The 21,932-nt window shown below is 36.2% G+C and overlaps 3 protein-coding genes across 5 annotated transcripts; 1 reads left to right on the plus strand and 2 right to left on the minus strand.

Annotated features, from left to right (window-relative positions):
• Window positions 1-136: 136 nt before the first annotated feature.
• Window positions 137-4,652, minus strand: LOC113667030 (uncharacterized). 3 transcript variants are annotated; one of them, XM_027182823.2, is made up of 3 exons: window positions 4,278-4,652; window positions 3,557-3,708; window positions 137-1,799 (listed from the first exon to the last, which is right to left on the minus strand). In XM_027182823.2, exon 3 carries the CDS (start codon window positions 1,775-1,777, stop codon window positions 476-478), a length of 1,302 nt encoding a protein of 433 aa, XP_027038624.2. In that variant the 5' UTR covers window positions 1,778-1,799; window positions 3,557-3,708; window positions 4,278-4,652; the 3' UTR covers window positions 137-475. The 3 variants fall into 3 exon arrangements, with proteins under 3 accessions (XP_027038624.2, XP_027038625.2, XP_089055743.1); XM_027182824.2 differs by lacking the exons at window positions 3,557-3,708; window positions 4,278-4,652 and adding an exon at window positions 2,502-2,820; XM_089199617.1 differs by lacking the exons at window positions 3,557-3,708; window positions 4,278-4,652 and adding an exon at window positions 1,926-2,481.
• Window positions 4,653-5,935: 1,283 nt separating this feature from the next.
• Window positions 5,936-14,659, plus strand: LOC113667074 (solute carrier family 35 member H1). Its single transcript, XM_089199618.1, has 10 exons — window positions 5,936-6,314; window positions 7,646-7,796; window positions 8,184-8,247; window positions 9,337-9,409; window positions 9,832-9,927; window positions 10,343-10,415; window positions 10,606-10,689; window positions 12,171-12,346; window positions 13,765-13,888; window positions 14,131-14,659. Exons 1-10 carry the CDS (start codon window positions 6,195-6,197, stop codon window positions 14,283-14,285), a joined length of 1,116 nt encoding a protein of 371 aa, XP_089055744.1. The 5' UTR covers window positions 5,936-6,194; the 3' UTR covers window positions 14,286-14,659.
• Window positions 14,630-21,091, minus strand: LOC113667076 (purine nucleoside phosphorylase). The gene is made up of 6 exons (XM_027182879.2): window positions 20,760-21,091; window positions 18,251-18,432; window positions 17,938-18,041; window positions 17,210-17,385; window positions 16,938-17,109; window positions 14,630-16,514 (listed from the first exon to the last, which is right to left on the minus strand). The coding sequence occupies exons 1-6, from the start codon at window positions 20,780-20,782 to the stop codon at window positions 16,296-16,298; spliced, it is 876 nt and encodes a 291-aa protein (XP_027038680.2). The 5' UTR covers window positions 20,783-21,091; the 3' UTR covers window positions 14,630-16,295.
• Window positions 21,092-21,932: the final 841 nt, after the last annotated feature.

The following is a 21,932-nucleotide window of genomic DNA, read 5'->3' on the forward strand; positions in this document are numbered from 1 at the left end:
GACCTGCATGTTACCCAAAGATATATCAGCAAAATCTTAACTTCAGTGTGAGATTTTTATTCTAGGCGGGTCAAACATTACCATTGATACAAATAATGAGCTATTTACGGCTTCTCAAGAATTCATGCATCACTACTTTTGGCACATAAAAAAAAATGTTTTATTTTTAAATTTGAACTGCAAAACTCTAGGCTGATAACTTAAAGTCTTACATTGAAAACAAAATGGACTGGTTTAATCTCCTTTGCATACTAAATACGGCAATAACCTCGAGAACATGAGTCTCGCCGTCTAATAAGCTCACAGGTGAAATACAAAACAAGTATCATATTATTATGAGCATGAATCGTATGCATAGGATTTGACTGACGCTTCAGCAGACACTTATTATAGCTGTAAGATTTCCCTTTGCCATTAAAAGTTTGCTCTAAGAATCGACTCCGGCTGAAGCTCCAATATCTTTTTAAGTATCTTCTTAACTTTTCTGCCCTTCTGAGGGTTCCCACGCTTGGAACGGTGTAACAGTATTGCGGAAGTGAAAAGAAGTTCTAATTTGAGGTGGCGATGATCTCACTCTGTTGTTAAATGCAATCAATAACATCACTAAACACATGCTCACCTCCAGCGCCCGCAGGGAGGTTTGGACAGCGTACCATGGCCAAGCGCTGAGAGCCCCTGGATGAAGGACGAAGTCAAAAGCTGAGAAGACTTGAATTCCAATGAAAAGACCATTCAGCATTGCTAGGGTGAACACAAACATTTTAAGTCTTAAAAGTCCTGTATCACCATATACACTTGCTGCCGAGTTGCAGGATAATTTACAGCCTACGCAGCAATAACCAACGGTCAAAATGATGCCAAAAAGGACGAAATAAATATGACAAATTATCAGAAGTGAGATGAACTTCTTGGCGAGTAAGAAGACGATATCTACTCCCAATACTACAATTATATTGCAAGCCATGATTCCCAGCGCCGTGGATAATTTTTGAAATCGTGGAGGGGCGATCTCCATACTGGTTGCCTCCCCAAATACCAAGAGCAAAAGACCAAGGGCCGTGAGGACACACGGGAAGCCTAATGACCACGTGACATACGAACTGTAGAGGTCCAAAATTCCTCGTGAGTTGTAAGGATCGACGAGCAGCATGATACCACGTGAGGAACCCAGAAATAAAAATGTCAGAAACAAAGTCAGTTTGAGTCCCTTGATTCCTTGACTTCTGAAGAGATCATAAGCAAGTCCATAGCCAGAAGCTATTGTGATTAAGATGTAAAGAACTGCAAACACATATACATGTAGGTCCCAGGCTTTTCCCCAGGCCTGAATCGCAGTTGGCCACTCAGGCCCAGGCTCTGGGTTACCCTTTTGGCTCATTTCCAGCTCCAGCTCGACCAAGTCTTCCGCAAAGGGTTTAACTGAGGACACGACTGAGGGCTCGGTTATAGTGCGAGTAATTATCTGACGCCGAATTCTGAGAGATTTTTCATGACTGGTCATAAAATCATATCCAGCACTTCTTATTGTGATGGTGGTCAACGTTTTAAGGTCGTCTTCTCTATTCGAAACTACGGAGAAAAACCCAGAACCTTTATCTGTTTGTTTCGTTAGAGGTTTACGTGGAGGCCAAAGATAATTTCCAGGCAGCTTAGCCGGAGTTTGCAATTTCTGGTCACTTTGAAAACTCCATGGCATACAAACAGTAATTGAGCGCTTATTGCAGATGATTATCAAAAGCAATAACGTGGTTTTCATGCAGTCGAATATCCTCGCCATGATGATTCCGACGGAAGTTCGGCTATTGTAAAATAGAAAACAATTTATTAGTAATTGGATACCCTTTAATTGAAAGTTTACTCAAAAGAACCTGCAACTGGATTTTACATGGTCGGTTGTGAGTTTAGCTTTCTTCCTCTAACTTTACCTTTGATGTCCTTAGTTTTATCTTAAAATGGTTGCGAGAAACATATCCTCTATCCTCGTTCACTAAGATTTTCATGGCAACAGTTGTCCCGTCTATAGGTCTTATGTCATCAGTTTCTCGTTTGATGGCAAGCTTTCTCAGCTTCACATGACATTTTCCCTCTCTGTGTTTGTTCAGCTTGTCAAACCCAGGCAGATGATAAAACAAATCATTTGTTCTGATGCTTTTAATTTCGACATTTGCTATCAGCGTCACAACTGTCTTATCCTTTTAATCGATCCTTGTTCCAGTTTTCTAAATTAATTTGCAGTTTACCTCGTTTCTAAATTTCCAACGTAGCAAGTTGTCTTGAATCAAAAGGTTTTTTCGATAGAAAAAACTGAGTTAACAACGACCCAAACGTAACCCAAGACGATAACACATCAAATATTATGGGTTTGTGATTAGAAGTATTATATACAGTTGGAAAAAAAAAACAACAACAATAACAACTTAGACCGGCGAGGCCCAAGATCAACCCACAGGCAGACATGAATCAAATCATGGCACACTGAAATCTAAGAAGAAGGAGCTAACCTTTTGAGGACTGGTAAATCGAAGCTTTGCTCTGTTCCGCATAAATCTGGAAATGAACCGCTAGAAATGAACCGCTGCCTCGGCTCAACGTGAATGATTGCGCATGTGCGCACTACACGGAACTTTTCATTATCAGAGAAGTTTTTTTTAGTCACCAAAAATGCTGCATCACCATGGGCGGAGGCCAAATCAGAGCGGAGTAAAAAGAAATGGTCATATCATATCCACCAGATTTAATGTAACTGAGGCTTTCTTCAAATTCGTCTTTGACTGATAATAGACCCATGTTCAAGTGATGATTTAGGATAAGAATAGAAAATGTGGCAATGAATGACTTCCGCAGGTAATCAAACTGAATTATCTGTGTAAAACTGCTTTTTGCTAAATCTTCGTTTTGGATTCCAAGATGGTTAACTTTTTTATATTTTTCCGTATCTGAAAATGGATTACGCGGTTTTTTTCCATGAATTTTATTTGCATAAAGAGCGATGACAGTTTCAGACATTTTCAATGCAGTACCGATGTATTTGCTTCTTGGTGAAAATGAGCTGGCTACGTTAGCTGGACGAGGTAGCTAAATGGAATTGCGCTCATCTGTCATCTGTTTGTACTTTCGTGTCAAGGACGTACTTGAGTTATATCATGTTCCCCCGAACGATGTGAGATTAAAAGCTTCCGAAATATCGCCAATTTATTGCATTTAAATGGGTCTGAAATAAATTTATGTGCAGACAGACAAGCTCTAAGGCGATTCAACTACTTTAAATTTGATCAGTCATTTTCTGTTTGGCTGTGTGGACATGAAATTTCTAAAATGTCGCTTACAGATCATGAACCCCCTTAAAAAATGTACTAACAGGGCAACAGAACTCTTTCGCCAAAATTTTGTTCAAATGCTGAACTAATTATTGTTACCATTTTTTAATTTTCCTTCTTTGTTTGTATGTTTGTTTGTTTTTATATATATATATTTCTATAAGTACGGTCCATGTTAGATCAATGGATTTGTCGAAAGGTAACTTCTAAAGAGTTTATGAGTGTAAAATAAGTCTTACCTGATTAGACTGGAACTACATCTGACTTAATCTTGTCTCGACTCGTTTCGGTTGTATTTGGGTTAGTGCGTGCAATTTGCCCAAGGCAGGCGGTATTAATATTACACCAGCGCCAGCTGCATTTTCCTTTAGAAAATCCAACCTTTTGTGCCCTAGACCGCCCGTACAAAAGACAATTCGGGCTTATTCTTCATAAAAGTTGCACGAAAATTAAGAAAATAAAAACAAAAAAAAAAAACTCAAGCTTTTCAATTCAAGCGTAAGACTGCTTTCAAGCACCCTATGCTCAACGTCTTTTTAAATCTTTAGTTTCGTTTTCTTTTTTTTTCCTTTAAATACAATTCAGCATGAGGTGGACAGGGTTTTTCTAAATTTATTGTAAGGTAGATAATTTCTTGCTAGCTGTATTCCCAGTAAAGCTTGGCCTTTTCATTTTCATAAAAATTCAGAATTCACATTCTTTGGAAATATTAAGGCAAAGTACAAAGCAAAGCAAAGCAAAGTAAGCATAAATAAGATAAAACAAAGGTAAAAATGAACTTTAGTGGCAGTTTGAACTTTAATGTTACTTGCGTTGGAAACAATTCTATCATTGACGTCAGTTTGCTGTTTTTTTTAACGTGTTAGTCTTGTGCCTAATTGCACGAAATTTTGCGTGTTACGCTCTAAGAGAGAGAGATAGGTAGAGAAAGAGGGAAAGAGAGAAAAAAAAAAGGCATACCTAATACCCTTAGAAATTTCTTTTGCGATGACGATAGGACCAAGAAAAATAAATTTCATCCATAATGAATCTCCGGTAACTCATATCTCCTCAACTGGAATTGTATTGAATGATGTGCGAGCTGCACATGAGCATTGTCTCATATCTCCTCGACTGGAATTGTATTGAATGATGTGCGAACTGCACAAAAGCATTGTCATTGATGAACTCTGTGGGATAAAGGTATTTATACAAGATGGTAATTTGGTGTTATCAGCTGAGTTGGTAATGTAAATCGGCCACCGTAAAGAGTTTTTCAATTCAGTTTTTAAAACCACATTATCTATGTAATACCCCCTCCGACGTAGCAACACAGTTTTTTGTAGAAACCTAACCCCTTTACATAGAATGATGTCTGTCTCGATTCGGTTTAGCGAGAAAAACTGAGTAGATTTTATTGAGTTATCATGAGACGATAGCCTCGTGAAGGAAAACTTACAACCTGTGATAGCCCATCGGTAAAATGGTTTTTCATTATAAAGACTTTTGTTCTAAGATTTGTGTCAGTCTGGCTTAAATAAAAGCGGAAATGTCGTAAAAGCTTTCACGCCGAACGTCACTCTAAAAATTTTTAGTTTTCTATTTATTGAAGAGGCCAGAGCATAAGTTACGGTTGACGTGCAGAACGAGGGAGTTGGAATCAGTTTTAACCTCTTAACGGAAAAGTGATGAACCATTTGATGCCCGTGACCTGGCTGGAAAAAGAAAAGGAACGAGGCTATTGTTGGCTTTGTTACCTTGGCCGCACATTCCTTTATCGGTTGAAAACCGCGCACCCCTTTGTCAGTTTAGCTATACCTCTCGCTGAACCTTTCTGATGGTTAACTTTACGGCTTCATCGACTGAGTTGATAATGTAAATTGGCTACCGTAAAGGGTTTCTAAGACTAGCGTTTCGAGCGTCAGCCCTTCATTCCTTACATCTGGGCAGTTCTAAGAGCCGCAAATTCTTGAACAAAAATTCACCTTTAAAATCGGCACTCTTGGTTGCCACGGTATCAACGAATGAACGAACGCTTTTGATTCAAATAAATTGTTCTTGTGTTTTCCATGTCACCATGTTCTTACCAGTAGTCTAGTTCCACATTCCTGTATAAAAACCACACACAACTCATAATTCCTCCATTCGCTTTGACGCTCAAAATGTCAGCTTTAGTAACTCTTTCCTGTGGCCAGTTTACATTATCAGTTGATAAAACCAAATTATCCTACAGTAACTTCCCTGACATAGCACCACAGTTTCTTTAGAAACTTAACCCCTTTATGCTTTATTTTAAAGATGCCTAGTGACTGTATCAGACCCTATACGTAAACAAATACTCTGATTAGCTTTAAACTCTAGTCGTGTATTTTCAACCAAATTTTGTCCAAGAGACACTTGTTTACAAGAAATGATTTTTGCCCTCGCGAGTCGATTTTCAATGATCCCACTTGGAATAGAATTTTTTATTTTTACGATACGAAACTCTTTTTCGTTTCTAAGTAAGCACCTGCACCACAGGGGAAATTCAGTTCCTCTACAGCTTGAGGGAAGACGTGCGCTTGAGCACACAATTCTGTTTGTACTGTGGGCGATATGCGGGCCTATTTTTCTTTTCTCCTTAGTAGCCAGGCATTCACAGTAATTGGATTGGTTACCAAGCAATATGGAGACCTCAGTTTTTCAAATCCATCACGAGTTTTCATTACATGCTGAATCGAGATAACATAAACATTCCCGCGTCTCTTAAAGGATACTTTTTGGAGATTCTAATAACTGAAAGAAATGAATTCGTCTTCCTTTCTTGTTGGTACCTCACGACAGGGAAGAGCAGTAATATCGATTTAAAGGTTCATCCACGTCACTGCTAACTGTGAATCACTCACGTTGGTTTCTTTCATGGCCAAAAAGCTGTTTGGTTTCCAGCAGTTAAGGCGAGCTTTCAGAAATCTTAGTTATATTTTGTTGATGTACATATCCTCCATCAGCTTAACATTTTATAACAAACGGCTATTGAAGGTTGGTAGTTTTCCTATGCATATGTGAAGTCTTTGATTTACCTTGCTTTAAACCTTTCATTCTCAATATCAGAAAGCTAATTCTCCTAAGCTATGACCATAAATTACTTTGTTGGCTGGTACTGAAAATTTATTGTGATATCAAGACAAATATCCCTTTTGTTGAAAATTTTCTTCGTTTTCATTACCTGTCTGGAAAATATTGTTTGAAAATTGTATGGAGATTTTACTTATTGATTACTGCAGGAAGTGAAAGGATTAAGATATGATATTATGTACTCATTGACTGAGTGGTAAGGCTGCATGGGAAAATATTTGGCTTGGGGTCATGATATACAGACCAGGGGGAGTGAGGTCCTTGTGTGATGAGTCAAATGTTTTCCTGTCTGACCCAACCAAACTCAGTTAATGAGCATATATCAGATAAGCACTAAGTGTTGAAAATTTCAAAACTTTTATTTTAGCCTAAAGACAGTAAAAACCTGCATAAAAGAACAAGTGCATTTAAGAACATTCAGGCTGAAATTTGTTAAAAAAAGTACCAAATACACAAGAACACATTCAGCCTGAAAAAAGATCCCTCTTTCCAGTGCTCTACCTTAGTAGAACACTGGAAAGAGGGATCATGGGAGAGCTGGTGCATTTTGAATTTACTTGACTTTTGCTGAGTTTCCAGTTGTTTAGCACCAGATCTGCTATCCCTCCACCAATATAATATTATTACCTTGATTAATGCAGTTATAAGGTTAATTCCATCCATTAATTAAAATGTTGTGCTTGCACATTGAGTTCATCTGTTGGTATTTAATGTAGTATTTAATGTTTAGAAACAATTTTAAGAACACCTTAAGAACATTTTCAAGCTGATTTTGCAGGAAACACCAGATAAATAAAAACAAAATCAGCCTGAACCCTCAAAACACAGGTTCTTTATGTGGGTTTTTACTGTATAGGAGGTGATAGACTGGTACATGTAGGACAAAGGGAAAAAAGACTTTGCAATAAAAACTTTTTCCTTGTTTTTTTGAGTCTTAAAAAGAAACTCGCAGTTAGTTCCTTGAGAAATACCACTTTTTTTCTTTTTTGCTCTTTTCCTTCAATTTTGTGCAACAAAGCTGTGTGAGTGCAAGGCTGGCCAGGTTTTTCTGGACCTGCTTGAGTCAACCCTACATACATCAGCTTTCACCATGGTTTTCTATGAGATTGTGCACAAATGGGGCCACACACATCATGTGATAATTATGCTTATCTCTAGCAGATGGAATATGTGTGATTTGTACTTAATGACTCTTGTATATTACTTATATAATATGCTCTCATCCTTTATTTCAGAGGTTTCACTTTCCTTTGTCTGTGTCAGTGGTACACTATGCAATGGTATTTGTCATTGCGGCAATTTTGAGATTCCTTTGGGAATTAAAGACAGGGAAGACACGTATTATTTTACCCTGGTCTGTGTACTTAAAAAGAGTTCTACCCACAGGTGAGAGGGTGGAAAATCCTTTTAATTGCACTTAAGACTAGCTTATGACCCCAAATGTTTGCATCTTGTCTTCTAAGAATTGTTCTTCCTTTTTATATTCTGGTACCTTATGAGATATTTGAAGATTCCTCAAAGAATTAACAACAGCTCTATAAAGTATAAGACTGATGTTCAAGTGCTTAATTTTTAAAATGACCCTTAAAGAGGAAAAGTTTTGCAGCAGATCTTGCCATGTGTGAGTAATGTAGCTCATTGTCTTGGTGTATAAAGTAACATGTTTTCTGGTTAATTAGGTAAACTTTCCAACAGATTACAGTTCCATGTAGGTGAAAAGGAGATTGCTGATAGCCCTTAACTCTGATTTTATTTGATTTCCTCTTTTTCTAGCAATAGCTTGTGCTCTGGACATTGGGTTTTCTAACTGGAGCTTAATGTTCATCACAGTGTCATTGTAGGTATTTTCTCATGGAATGAATCATTTATTAGTGGAGGATATTAAATGTTCACATTGGGAGAGTTTTTTTCAAATGTCATGGGTACCTTTTACTTGAGTAAGTGGAATGAATGAAAGAAAAGCTGAATTTTATACCATTGGTACACAAAGACTGGTTTGTTTTCCCAAGTAGCCAATTTGTAATGTTCTGAAACATCATGAAAAGCAAAAAAGTTACAGTTCAGGTGGTTTTAATTTTGTATTTTCACTAGTCATGAAAATTAAAAACACTTGATCTGGTATCCCCCTCCCCCCCAGTTTCCTCTCCCCCTATTCTGTGACATACTCATGAAGATGTAAAAAAATCATGAAACAATTGAGGTACAAGATGTAATTTGAAAACTCTTTCCAAGTCCTTATTAAATGCAATAATCACCTGCATGTAAAATTCACTTGCAGAGGTGTTATTTCATTTTCCTAACAAGGACAAAGCAGTTTCAATTTTGGGAAAGATTGTTTCTTATACAGTAAAAAGGAATTTTCCCTAGTTATTTTTGGTCAAAGAAAAAGCCCCTCACGAAGACTCAAATGCCATTGATCAATTTATCAGATGCAATTAATTCGTTTATTGAAATTGTTTTACCTTATGAACATGAAAACCATGACATATATCCTGTGATGAATTGCATTGAGATTCTGGCACCTTCTGTAAATATGACGGTTACAAATGAGACACTAAGTTTTGCTTGTTAACAGTTCTGCTTAAATCCCCAATTTTGTCCACCCTTTATCTCCCTGAGTGACCAAGACAGAATTTCTCCTTACATTATCAACACAATATCAAGCAGACAAGTGATGAGAATTTTAAAAAAGGCCAATTAGGATATCATTAGTTGATCCAATAGCAAATTCTCAAAACTGACAATAATTTTATAGCAGGTAGTAAGGAGAATTACTAATGAGATCTTAGGAGTGAAAGGGTTAATTTGACAAATTGAGATACAGAACATAACTGATTCAGATTCAGTAATGATTCAGATTTATCCTCTAATTTGCACAATTTTAATAAATAGAGATAACCAAGTAATCTTCCCTTGTTTATTTCAGATACACCATGACTAAATCTACAAGCATTATTTTCATCCTCATGTTTGCTCTTGTTCTCAGATTAGAGCATTGGGTAAGTAATAAAATGTATCCCAGTGTAGTTTGTGTACATGTAGAGTTTAAAAATCTGGTTGGTGGGATTAAGCAACCAAGTAGTGCCCCCCCCCCCCCCCCCTCAAAAGATGATGTCACTCACCCACTCTTTGCTTTGTTGGGACAGACTAATAGCTTGTGACAAGTTTGACAGGATTTTGCTCTGTTTGTATTAGATTTTGAGATATTTCTTTAGGTATTTTTCATAAAAACAATTTTTTACACAAGTCAGCTATCTACATGTGCTATTTTAAACCAAGCATGTGATCTTAGACTGTTTTGAAATAGCTATAATTGCAAATGATATAGAACACTGAAAATAATGCTGAGCACGTAGATTTTCACAGCAGATAATTTTTAACTCAGTAACCATTAGTTTGTTTTTCTTTGTGTATTTGACAGAACTTTTCATTGGTGGCTGTAATCCTGTTAATTGCGAGTGGCTTGTTTTTATTCACTTATGAGGCTACTGAATTCAATAAGGAGGGATTTCTCTTGGTAAGTTAATCACAAAAACAAAAGTATATATTTTTTAAATGGTGTTTTTCAATTCTCCGGTGATAGAAATTGTTTAGTTTATCTATGGTTATCAGTTGTGTTTAAATTTCAGTCATAATTTTCAATTTTAGTTAACCCTTTAACTCCCAAGATCTGATTGTTAACTCTCCCCTCTTACTTCTACTCATTCCCTGGTAAATTGGTTACAAGAATTTGGGGATAGATCAAAATAACAACTTCTACTTGTCTAAGTTTGAGTTTTCTCATTACCTGTTTGCTCAATAATGTATGGATATTATAGGGAGAGGTTACATGTTAATCACTTCTGGTAATTAAAGGGTTAAATGACACTGACATGAAAGGTTAGTGTTTAAGATGGATCTAATATTTCACTATGGTGTATTTCATCCTCAAGGTGTTAACTGCTTCAGTACTGAGTGGCTTACGATGGACACTTGCGCAGATTTTAACACAAAAAGAAGATTTAGGTGTGGTTCTTGTTAACATGAGTAATAGTGATAACTGAAATATTAAAATTGAGTACTTTAAGAAACATTTATTTATCTTCAACAGTTGTGGATTCAAAACATTTATAACAGTACTGTACACAAAACATATACCCTAAGAGCTAAGGTCTTACTACATGTACATTGCTCTTGTGTTTCTATCCTTTTGTAGGTCTTCACAACCCCCTTGATACACTTTATCATCTCCAACCTTTTATGACATTAACTCTGATTCCCCTGGCATTTTACATAGAGGGTAAGTCAATCAACTAAAAATACATTGTCTTATTGTTGAAATTTCATTAATAATCGATCCTAGCAAGTTAGCAAATCAGGGAGTTATTGCCAACACTTATTAACATGCATACTTGCAACAGAACTACTTTACAGCTTTGTTTTCCTTCCAGCAAGAACAAGTTTATAATAAATGTCTAACCATTTGACCCCTAAGAGTGACTAACTTGTGATTTCTCCTAACAATATTACCCCTGAATCATACTTAAAAGTCACACAAATAAACAAATGATCAATAACTAAAGAAACTTTTGATTGTAAAACAAGTTCTCCTCTTAAGAACCCTTGGAAATGCTGAGAGAACAGTATGGAGAATATGTACACAGATATTAGGGTTTAAAAGGTTACCGTATTTACCGGCGGATAGGCCGCACTTTTTTCCCAGAAAAATGGGACCGAAATTGGGGTTGCGGCTTATACGCGGGTACAAGCGTTTTGACACCTCATTAATATGCACGAGAACTCACGGTAGTACAGTAAATTGGCGTTTTAATGTTCGCTTTAAATTGTTCCTAACTTACAACACATACAACTAAACGCGAAGTCCATATCTTCGAAGAATCTTGATTTTCTCTGCAGCAATGAGCGCATCAAGTTTTTTAACGTGTCTCTTGTTTGAAGATGTCCAAAACAGCTTGCACGGAATAGCCATTCCTCCTCGTGGGCCTTTCGAGTGCTTCCTTTTTCCAGTCACTTTGCAGGAAATTTCACCACCATTCTCTATAAAATAGGATGCAATTCTGCTGAATTCCATTGGTAAATGTCCAACAATTTTCTTCCCATCGATGCCAAGTTCTTCATAAACAGCCACTGCAAACTTGTCGTCTTCGTTTGACACTTCTCGATCAGGCAATAAGAAATCGCCGATTTTGAACGAACAAGAATAACGTGACATTTTTGGTGAAAGTGACATTGATGAAGGTGATTTCAATGGATTTTAATTTTGATCGGACAACAATGAAACTTTGTTGTGTAGCTTTTATCGATTGAAAAGTTCATCACGGAATGTATATTAGTTTCATGTAAATATCTTAATAGTTGTTAACAGATTACAACTTGTTTATGATTTTGGCGAACGTGTTTACAAGGGTTATGCTTCACTTTACTCGTGTTTGTACATATAAGGACAGAAACTTGTTCGAAAAAATTATCTTTAATTAAGATTATTTTGTATATAAAATGTTAGCGAATAGGCGTTTCAGTTTCTAGTTTGAACATTTTCACGTTCGTGTAGGAATTATTGCAAAAATAAACTTGACTTGATACACATCAGCTGTTGTTGATTTCAAACTTTGCTTTATTTATCCTGGTACTCGACCTCAACAATTTTTTTTTTCCCATGAAAACCATTGAAAGTTTGGGGTGCGGCCAATACGCGGGTGCGGCCTATCTGCGGGTAAATACGGTAAATTAATTAAATACTTGTTATTTGTGATTTTGTAGGACAGGACTTGGCCATGTCACCAAAGCTCTTCAGGGCCTCAGATAGTTATACCTTATGGGTGACCATTGCCATGGTGATGTTTGGGTGTTTCTTAGCCTTCATGATTAGTGTTTCTGAGTTTCTTCTTCTCTCCCATACATCAAGCTTAACACTCTCCATATCAGGAATATTTAAGGTAAACTGAAAGATGTCATTAGTAGGATCACATACTGAGCAGTTTATTATAACGTTTGGATATAATGTGCAGTGTCATTAGTTGAAAGAGTGTGGTCTATTATAGTATTGAGCATGCTGACAACACTGTTGTTCTCTTTAGAAATAAAGTTTGTTTTGAAATTTGAAAGAAATGCGTAGGGAATTTAACAGACTTTTTATTGTAAAACAAATAGGGAAGCCTTGACTGTACTCTGTTTTGTTGTAAAGCACTAGGAAGCAGCTAGAGCACTCAAGAAGTGGGGAGAAACACTCAGCTACTACACTTCTTTTGTGCTCTAGCTGCTTTCTGTGTACTTTACTTTTGTGTTCTGATATTAGTGAAATACACTGCCTGTAAATGTGATGTGGCTTGATGTCAGTAATTCTATAACTGCACTTATGTGGAATCTGTGGCTGAAATTGACAACTCCTTGTCTTTATACAAGCATGATCTTTAATACTCTAAGACTAACATTGGTTGAAACTAAAGAAAATAACAAACGGTTACACTAGTTACACAATATACAACCTAAAAAAAGAACGAACAACATGACTATGAAATACTTACATTGTTATGACCACAGAAACATTACTCAACTGCTCTTAGCAAAAAAAAAAAAAAGGAAACGGTTATATTACACGATAAATTATGCAGGCAGCACAGAGCAACAGAAGGCAGCAACAAAATGACAAGAAAAGCACTAATGAAACAATAAGTATAATTACAGAGTGAAAAGACTTAAATAAATGGACTCCAAACACGCAAAGAGAAAAAGAGAAGAAAAGAAAAACCAACAAGAAAAAAAATCACACTTAGAACTTTCAAATTCATCAAAGGTTTATTTTGAGAAAGTTAGCAGGGACCCCTCTATGTATTTCAGGGTGAACTTTTTTCACATTTCCCTGCTCACTAGCCTGTCAGTGTTGGGTCATTTATCTTGCTCATTTAGCAAGTCTTTTCCTTCTCATCTTCTCTTTGATAAGCGGTGGGTTTGGCAAGTAAATTGTTTTTAACCTAGTGGTTCAATGTGAGGGTGTTTTAAACCCTTTAACCTTATAAGTGACTAGCATCTAATTTCTCCTTACAATATCACCCCTGAATCACACATTAAGGTTATGAGAATGAAGGAAATGATCACCAAGTAAAGAAGCTTTTGATTGGTAAACAAATTCTCCTTGTCAGCACCTTAGGAAGTGTATAAAGAACAGCATGGAGAATATGCATGATGACAAAAACATGTACAGGGTTATGAATGGTGACTGCTGTTGGGGTGGCTATAGATACACGTGTACCTTTGTCGTACTGCTCAGTTCCATTAATTCTTGATGAGGTTGATTGTTGTGTAAAACAAAGTTTTGTTACTTTTTTTTTAACCCAACCCTTCTTTTTATTTAAAGGAAATCTGTACATTATCTCTTGCCACTGAGTTTGCAGGGGATAGAATGACTACTGTGAACTTTTTTGGGCTTGTCCTGTGTCTAATTGGAATAAGTGTCCATGTTGTGGCAAAGGCAACAAGAGGTAGGTTTTGTAAAGAATGAGGACATTGTTGGACTCACATTATCAGCAAACCATCAAACAAGTATATGTAACCAGAATCACTGTTACAATGACTTGTATTGGGTACTCAATCTGTTTACAATACTAGCAAGCACTTCTCAAGAATTGCGTCTTCCTGGATTGGCATTGATTGACTATAATACCATATACTGCAACTTTTATTGGCCAAAATTTAAATTTAAGAATTCTAATTTTCTTTTCAGATTCAGAGAATTTGAAGTTAAGCAAACAGAAAATAGAGGAACTCAAGTTAAATGGTGATATTGAACTAAAAGGGCTGCTCCTCGCAGACCAAGAAAAGCTTGGAAGTGATGATGATAATGAAGAATATGAACTGAATGTTCATGGGCAAAGATAGTAGAGGATAGGACCTCTGGAGTAAAATTAAGTTATTTATCTGTAAAATCTCTATAGGAATATTCTAAATTTGGATTTAAAGTAAAAAATATTGAATTTATTCTGAAAATTATATGCTGTGCAACAAATTATTTCCTAAATTGTAGAAATACTTGATATTACCTGCAGTGGGTACTAAACGAAAAAGATTGTGAGGGATTTGTTAGAAATGTCTTATTTCCTTCAAAGGAGGGAATGTCTCAGGGATTTTAGGGGTGGGTAGGAAAAAATTACCAAATGATAAATAAAAACACTCAGAGTTTTTCTCCAAAACAAACTTATAGAAAGAAAACACTTCAACAACAGCACTATTAAAACAAACTGTTATTAATATTATATCCAACTGTTCTTTATGGTGTATTACGTACTGCAATTTTCTTACAACATACCTCAGTATATACCTCAAATTAATATTTTCAAACCATTAAATATAAAGGAAACGTTAATTTCCTGAAAGAGGGAAACGTGAAAGAGTACATATAGTTGTGAAACAGACACCAATAGCAACTGCGTTTTCCTTCATTTTCTCCTTTAGAGACATCAATTGAAAACTGCACAATGATGTTATGCCCAATCAATCAGAATAGGTGAACAGCATCTCAACAATCATCTAAATTATAATAATCAAAGTTCTATGTAATTGGAAGAAGTTTCCTTTGGATTTTGGGAACACTAAAAAAACTAAACAAATTAAAATATGCACCAAAGAATTCAGCTTGAATGTGGAATTAATGCATCTGATGTAGTTCTTTGGAAAATTCAGCACAGAATTACAATTATTATAATATTCCCAACAATTAGAGAACATATTACAGCCTGAAACAAATATGGAACTACCAAACAAAGGTTGCAAGCTAACAGTTCTCTGTTGTTAAGGTTTACAGCAGTCTACATCAGAAAAAAAATTAATAATGCGTCAGTCAATTCAACTTCAACTTCCCCCTTCTGGGCAACCTTCTGGGCATTTTGGCAGGTTGAATCTTCAAATTTACATCACATGATACCATTTACTCAGTCACTTCTTACCATACTACATACTACAGACAAAGTTACAAAGAAGATAGTTCTCACACATTATTAATATTTTTTGGTCTTGACAGAAAAAAATATGGCTATCAGGAAATAATGGGTTTTGTTTCTCCCATATTTCGCTCGATGTCTTTTCAAATTAATGTAAATTAAAATTACTATATCTTTATTTGCTATTCTTATTTCCTTTAGAGTGGTTTTTTGAGAGATGCCTATTTTAGGAGGCAAACACTTCAGGGACATTTGATCCACCATGACATATCTGGCTCAAAATGCCTATATTCTATGCTCCTCATGAAATAACTTTTACAAAAAAACCGAGAGGAAAAATTAATAGTATTGCACACAAATTAATAGTTAGTAAATATCACCCCCAAAATACTGAAATTAAGAGGGATCACATGTTGTTCTTTAATTAGATATCCCAAGCATTCTATTATCATTAAGGTCATCACCATAAAAAGTTTGTCATCCAATTTCCTTTCCTCTTGAGAAAGTGGCTTAAAAGGAAAAGAACACCCACCCAGGGGCTGATGAAGTGAGGGGGTGAGGGAGGGGGGTGGGGAGTGATTTGGGTTGGAACAGAACTTTGCCATGCTTATTCCTGTGATCTATTTTTTCCACAGTTTTGGGATACACACAACTTTTTAACTCCACCCAAGGATCTGTTTCCCCCCGTTCTCTTTATTCAAGGTTGATTTGAGATAATTTTTCCCTGTTATCATCTAAAATAAAAGTTAACTTTGCGTATTGTATAGTTTCATAAAAGAGCCGTTAGAAAGTTATGGGGCAATAGGAAACAAACTCTTTATGAGGATGACTTGATCAAATATTTACTTTATAATTAGGCTGTATCCATAGGGGTGCAAGGAATTGTCTTATTACATCATAAAAATTACATTCTTGTTTGCTTGCGCCACCATATTCCAAACCATCAGACAAATTAAATTTTACCAACAATGGTGGAGACCAGATTCTGCATGTTAGCAGATCTTTTCTTTCCAGTTTCTAGCACTTCTTGATGGTTGGCAGCACTGACATTGTCATCATAACCCATGACAGCAACATTTGTTATTAAAGAGATGCCTAAAACTTTTATCCCAGCATGCCTTGCCACCACCACTTCGTGCACTGTGCTCATTCCAACAGCATCTGCCCCAACCTGACAAACACATTTTGGTTAATGGTGGTTTGGGGAAACAACAAGTACAGCTGAGAGTGAAATGTAATCAGGGATTCCAATGGTTTTGCTCTGTAATACATGGCTCCAACCCTTTTTCATCACTGCCACTTGGCAACCTTTAATTGCACTTGCCAGAAATAAAAGTCTATTTGCTGACTGATCTCTGATTTAACAGTCATTCCAATATCTTAAATAAGATACATGTTCTTCCCAGACTTGGAAGGACATGTTAATGCCACAAAATTGCATATCAAATCCCCTCATTTGTTGTTCCTTTACTTTAAATATCCATGAGGTACAGTATTCTGTAAAATATTGTGAGAATACTTTCCCTGCAATTATTCACAACAATTAAGTGATGATCTCTACTTTACAGAACAAGTGATCAAAATGTTATCTCACCATGTTTAAGAATCTACATTCTGCAGGGGTCTCAAAAGCTGGCCCAACTTGTGCACAGTAAACTCCTTCCTGCATGAATGTTGAATAGCCCAAGTCAGCGGCTGTATCAATAGTAGTTTTAACAAGGGATCGGTCATATGCATCAGAGAGGGCTGGAAATCTTGGACCAAAACTAATGAAAAGATCACATATCTGTATTATTTAATTACCCAAAACATTGATACATACATTTACTACGAAGAATATAGGTTACAAAATTTAAGGTAACATACCGGTCATCATTAACACCTCTCAATGGACTTTCCCCTGTAAGTCCAGCAAGATTAATATGGTCCTTGATAACCATAATGTCACCAACATTGTAACTTCTGTTAAGTCCTCCAGCAGCATTAGTGACAATCAAAGTTTTGATACCCAAGTGGATCATCACACGAACTGGAAGAGTGATCTGTGATACAGAACAAATAACATCATCTTGATGATCAGTTATGTCAACAATAAGGGATCCTCTTATCATATTGTCTAATTATCTACAATGTGCATCAAAATTGGTCATGTTTGTGAATAATGACACTCCTGTATCTACCACACTCTTAATCATTGACAAGACCCCCCCCCCTTCCCTTCAGTTCAATGTTGCCTTATGTAGCTAAAGATTCATGGAATCACAGTACAACATTGTTTTATTCATTTATTTGTTGGGGAGGGGGGGGGGTACAGTTAACAGGTTAATTTAACAAGGGTAGAAGAAATAAAATTGAAGTAACAGGAAGTTGGAAAGACCAAAAAAAAAACTCCTGGGATCACATCTGAGATCACACTTTGAATCACACATGTTACTACAAGTGTGATCACATATTTTTTTTTTCTGGATGGGAACTGACTCTTGCTGCTCAGGTCTTTAAGCCAGTAAAATTATGAAAAAACTGACAAATCAGTTTTCATGAACTTAAGTGCCTTTTTTAACCAACAATATTTTAAATACAGAAACCAAACCAACCTCGCCAACTGTGTATCCTTCATATAAGTGTGTGCGACCCTGCATCATGACCACAGTTTTGCCATTAAGGAGGCCTAACACAAACTGCCCAACATGTCCTTTAACTGAGTATGCAAAAACATTGGTTTAAATACCATTGTCTTTATGATGGTACAATCAATGACAAGAGCCTAAACTATGATTAATTGTTGGTGGGTATGAGATTCTTACAATTCAATAGATGATTCTAGTTAAGAGCTATGGAACAGTAAATAACTGGCTCAAACTCACTCACAGAAGACAAATATGATTGATGTTTGATTCACTAATGTACCTGTGCTCTTTGGAAAGTGTTTGATCTTCTCATAAGGAATGGCATCCTTATCCTTGACAATGTCTCCCAATGATGACAAACCAGTGCCACATATTATACCAATGGTAGGTAGATGTTTGGTTTGATTAAGAATTGTTTTACAAATTTCTTCTACAATGACATAGTCATGACTGAATTCACATCTGTTGGATATTCAAAAGAAAAAACTGTTCAGAAGTGACCAAGAGATACTCTCTCTTCTAGACAAGTGGCAGCAGGCAAGTGATGAGGAAAGGGTAAACTATTAAATCATGGAATAGATTCATTAAACACCAACTTCTCAAAACTAACATGATTGGACATTTGATACAAATAGTATAGAGAATCACCACCATCCTGCAACTCAAATAGTTGATGTATGACAAAACAAGTGTAGCAAACCCTGACAAGGATGATGACTGGCTGTCCTTATTGCATTCCATATAATTGAATACACAAATATGTTTTGCCGAAACTGATTTCCCTAAACAGGTTAGAAAAATTTAACTGAGTACACATTTTAAGGCTTACAGTGCAGATGTTCTTGTTCAACTTTATCCCTGGTTCAAAGGTTTCTAATTGTTTCAAACTCATTATCATTATACTTCACCACAGAGAAAAATTAATAACTTCTTATTAACCAAGGGCCGTACTGGAGAATATTGGCCTGAGGTTGTGGCAGTATGGACTGAGCACAGTGAAGTCTGTACAAAAGTAATCAAGAGCCAATGTTCCCCAGTACCACTGGAACAAGCAAGGTTGGTAATTAGTTTATTATATGGCACTTGGATCAAACTTGTGTATCTTGAATTTGTGGCTTTAGTGAAAAAACATGGCTGATGTCTGTTTCCATGGAAATGGTCTGGATGGCAAAATCCTGACCAAATAGGGAAAATTTACCTCAGGACTACCTTATCATGAAGTAATGTAAATTTAAAGCTGTAATAAATGATTAACTTTAACCACAACATTGGGCAATTACCGGTAAGTTACTTGCCATGCAAAACCATTATGGTTAGAGTCTTTAGCAATTTTTAATGTGTAGTGTAGATTAACTGATGCACAGCACAACCAACCTTCAAAAAAATTAGGCTAGGAAAGTATATTTTTCTGTTACAAACCTGTACATCATCTCAAAGTAGGCAGAGCAAAGAAAAAACCAAAAGGATTTCCGATATAAAAATGCAAATTACATCAAGCTCTGATATTTACAGAACAATGTTGTTTTGTCTAACTACCAGTAGGGACAATTAGAGTATTGTTATATTTTGGCTGCACTCATTAAACAAAGACCAGATGACATTTGGCAAATATTTTGCAAAACAATGAGGGACTGAAGGCTTTCCCTCAAGTCAAATGTTATTCCTGTTAGAAAGGTTGCTTTGCTTCTGAATTATCAGAAAGAGAGAGAGCATGAAAATAAAGCACAGAGTTGGAGAAATTTTCACCTGAGTGTAAAAAGTAATTCAAGATTACATTAAGGCTTTTCCATAACCAGTTGACGAGTGCTTAACCATGAAAAATTGTTTCTGACTCTTGGTAAACCAACTTCTTTAACAGACACTTTCTGTGTGTCTTGCACTTTTTCTTTTCTATGTGTAGTCCTTTGTTGACCCAGGTTAAATACCATGAGCCATGCTGACAGGCAAAGGAGACAAAATTGGCAGTAAAAGGGCTTAAAAATTACTTCATGTCACCCTGTTAAAACTTGTGTGTGGTCAAATACACTGCAGATTCCTTAAAATTTAACAAGCATTTTTTTACTGAGTTTTAGAAGTCATGCCTAAAAATTAAAGTAATTTAAAAAATTAAGATGCATGAGTATATCTCGCTTGTTTATGCTGCATCAACTAGCATATTTATTCATAAAAAAATACTGCTTGATTGGCCAATCGGTTGTAAATAATTTAGCATTTGGAATTGTTTGATAATGAGCATTAAGTTAGCAGCTGAATAATTCTTTACATACTGTTCAATAGTCACATTAGAAGGAATTCGACTAAAGCTTATTTATGTGACAATTGCTTTTTAATTTTCTATTAATATTGCTTGCGATTTAATTAACAGGAAGCCTTATATTTTAAAAAGTTTAAAGCTATCTTTGTGGATGGAAAAGGTTAACTAACCCAGTAAAATAAAATTTCGATGCCATTGTACGTTTCGTGATTAAGCTAAATTGCGAAATGTTAGCTTTAGCGTCACCTGTCCCTTTGCTTTTCTATCACACAAATATAAACAAATGCAAAATGTAGATGTACATTTTACACCTTTTCAACCGCAATTTTACACCATTGTTAGCTGAATTATTATGAAAACTTCTCTATCATCCTAGCAACGCTAAAATACAATAAGCTTACTCGAAAACACAAAAATAAATTAACAAACATGGTCTAGTTCGGACCGGCCAAAAATCGAGAACGTGGAGTAAGTGGTTCGCTTACAAGCGTTATTTTAAGCTTTCCGCTGTTCCGCAAGAAAGAAATACCCTTACCTTCGCTCTGGATTTCCAGACATTTGCAGATTTTCCTACAGAAAAGCGATATCATAGACTTAGAATTATCTTAGCCGTTGATTACATAGATAAGTTTGGTACACATACACGCGTTCGATTGCGTCGTGGGCTAACGCACACCAAATAAGGAATTTTTGGGGGTGTGAACATAAACCAAACGCATGGATCATTTCAACGCATTGTTGGAAGGCTGTGAAGGAGCTGGCCAAACAACCGCAACATCTTGCAACATCCAAAATTTGTGGCTACAAAGATTTGACCATTTTCAAACTAGATGCAATTGATCCTATGGACTTTTTTTTTTTAAAAGCATTTTTTAAATAATCGACTTTCTATTTGTAATAAACAGAGAGGCGTAATGGTAGGCGGTGGTTGTGAATACCACGCTAAGTGGCATGGTAAAAGCTCGGCCACACGCAAGCAATATTTCAATTCAATCTCTTGCAACATCGTTGGATCGTGTAGTGAGATGTTGTGAAGGAGCTGGCCAAACGAGCGCAACATTTTGCAACATCCAAAAATGTTGCAAAAAAAAAATTGACCATTTTCGAACCTGATCCAATTCATCCTACTTACTCGTTTTTCAAAAAAATATTTTTTAAATCATCGGCTTTCCATTTGTAATAAACAGAGAGGCGTTGTGAGAGGCGGAGCCTTTGATTATTTTGCTGGAGGGTCACGCTATTAGCTTCGTAAGGCGTGGGCTTAGCTCTTCCTCTCAGTCACGCAACGCATTACTTAAAGAAAACCAAAAGGTGAAAACTTTCAATTTTCATTTTGGTTTTACGTCTTTGCTAACCTCAGGGCTTGAAAAGACGTATGATAAACTACAAGAAGCACCAATCGAGCTCAGAGGCTCCAGTTTTAAGATCTAAGGAGGAAGGAGTGACAAGGTAACGCTGAAAGTCATCGTTAGATTGCCAGAGTTATGAATAAATTAATAAAGGGGGTAAGTTTCTAAAGAAACTGTAGTGCTGCGTCGGTGGGAGAGTATAGCAAGTAATTTAATGTTAACTGGGTTGAAAACGTAAACTGGCCACCGTAAAGGGTAAAAAAGCCGACGTTTCGAGCGTTAGGCCTTCGTCAGAGCGATTGACGAAGGGTCAATCGCTCTGACAATTTACGTTTTCAACTCAGTTGTTAACATTAAAT

Source organism: Pocillopora damicornis, chromosome 3 (assembly GCF_964200805.1).
Source record: "Pocillopora damicornis chromosome 3, jaPocDami1.2, whole genome shotgun sequence".
NCBI classification, from domain to species: domain Eukaryota; kingdom Metazoa; phylum Cnidaria; class Anthozoa; order Scleractinia; family Pocilloporidae; genus Pocillopora; species Pocillopora damicornis.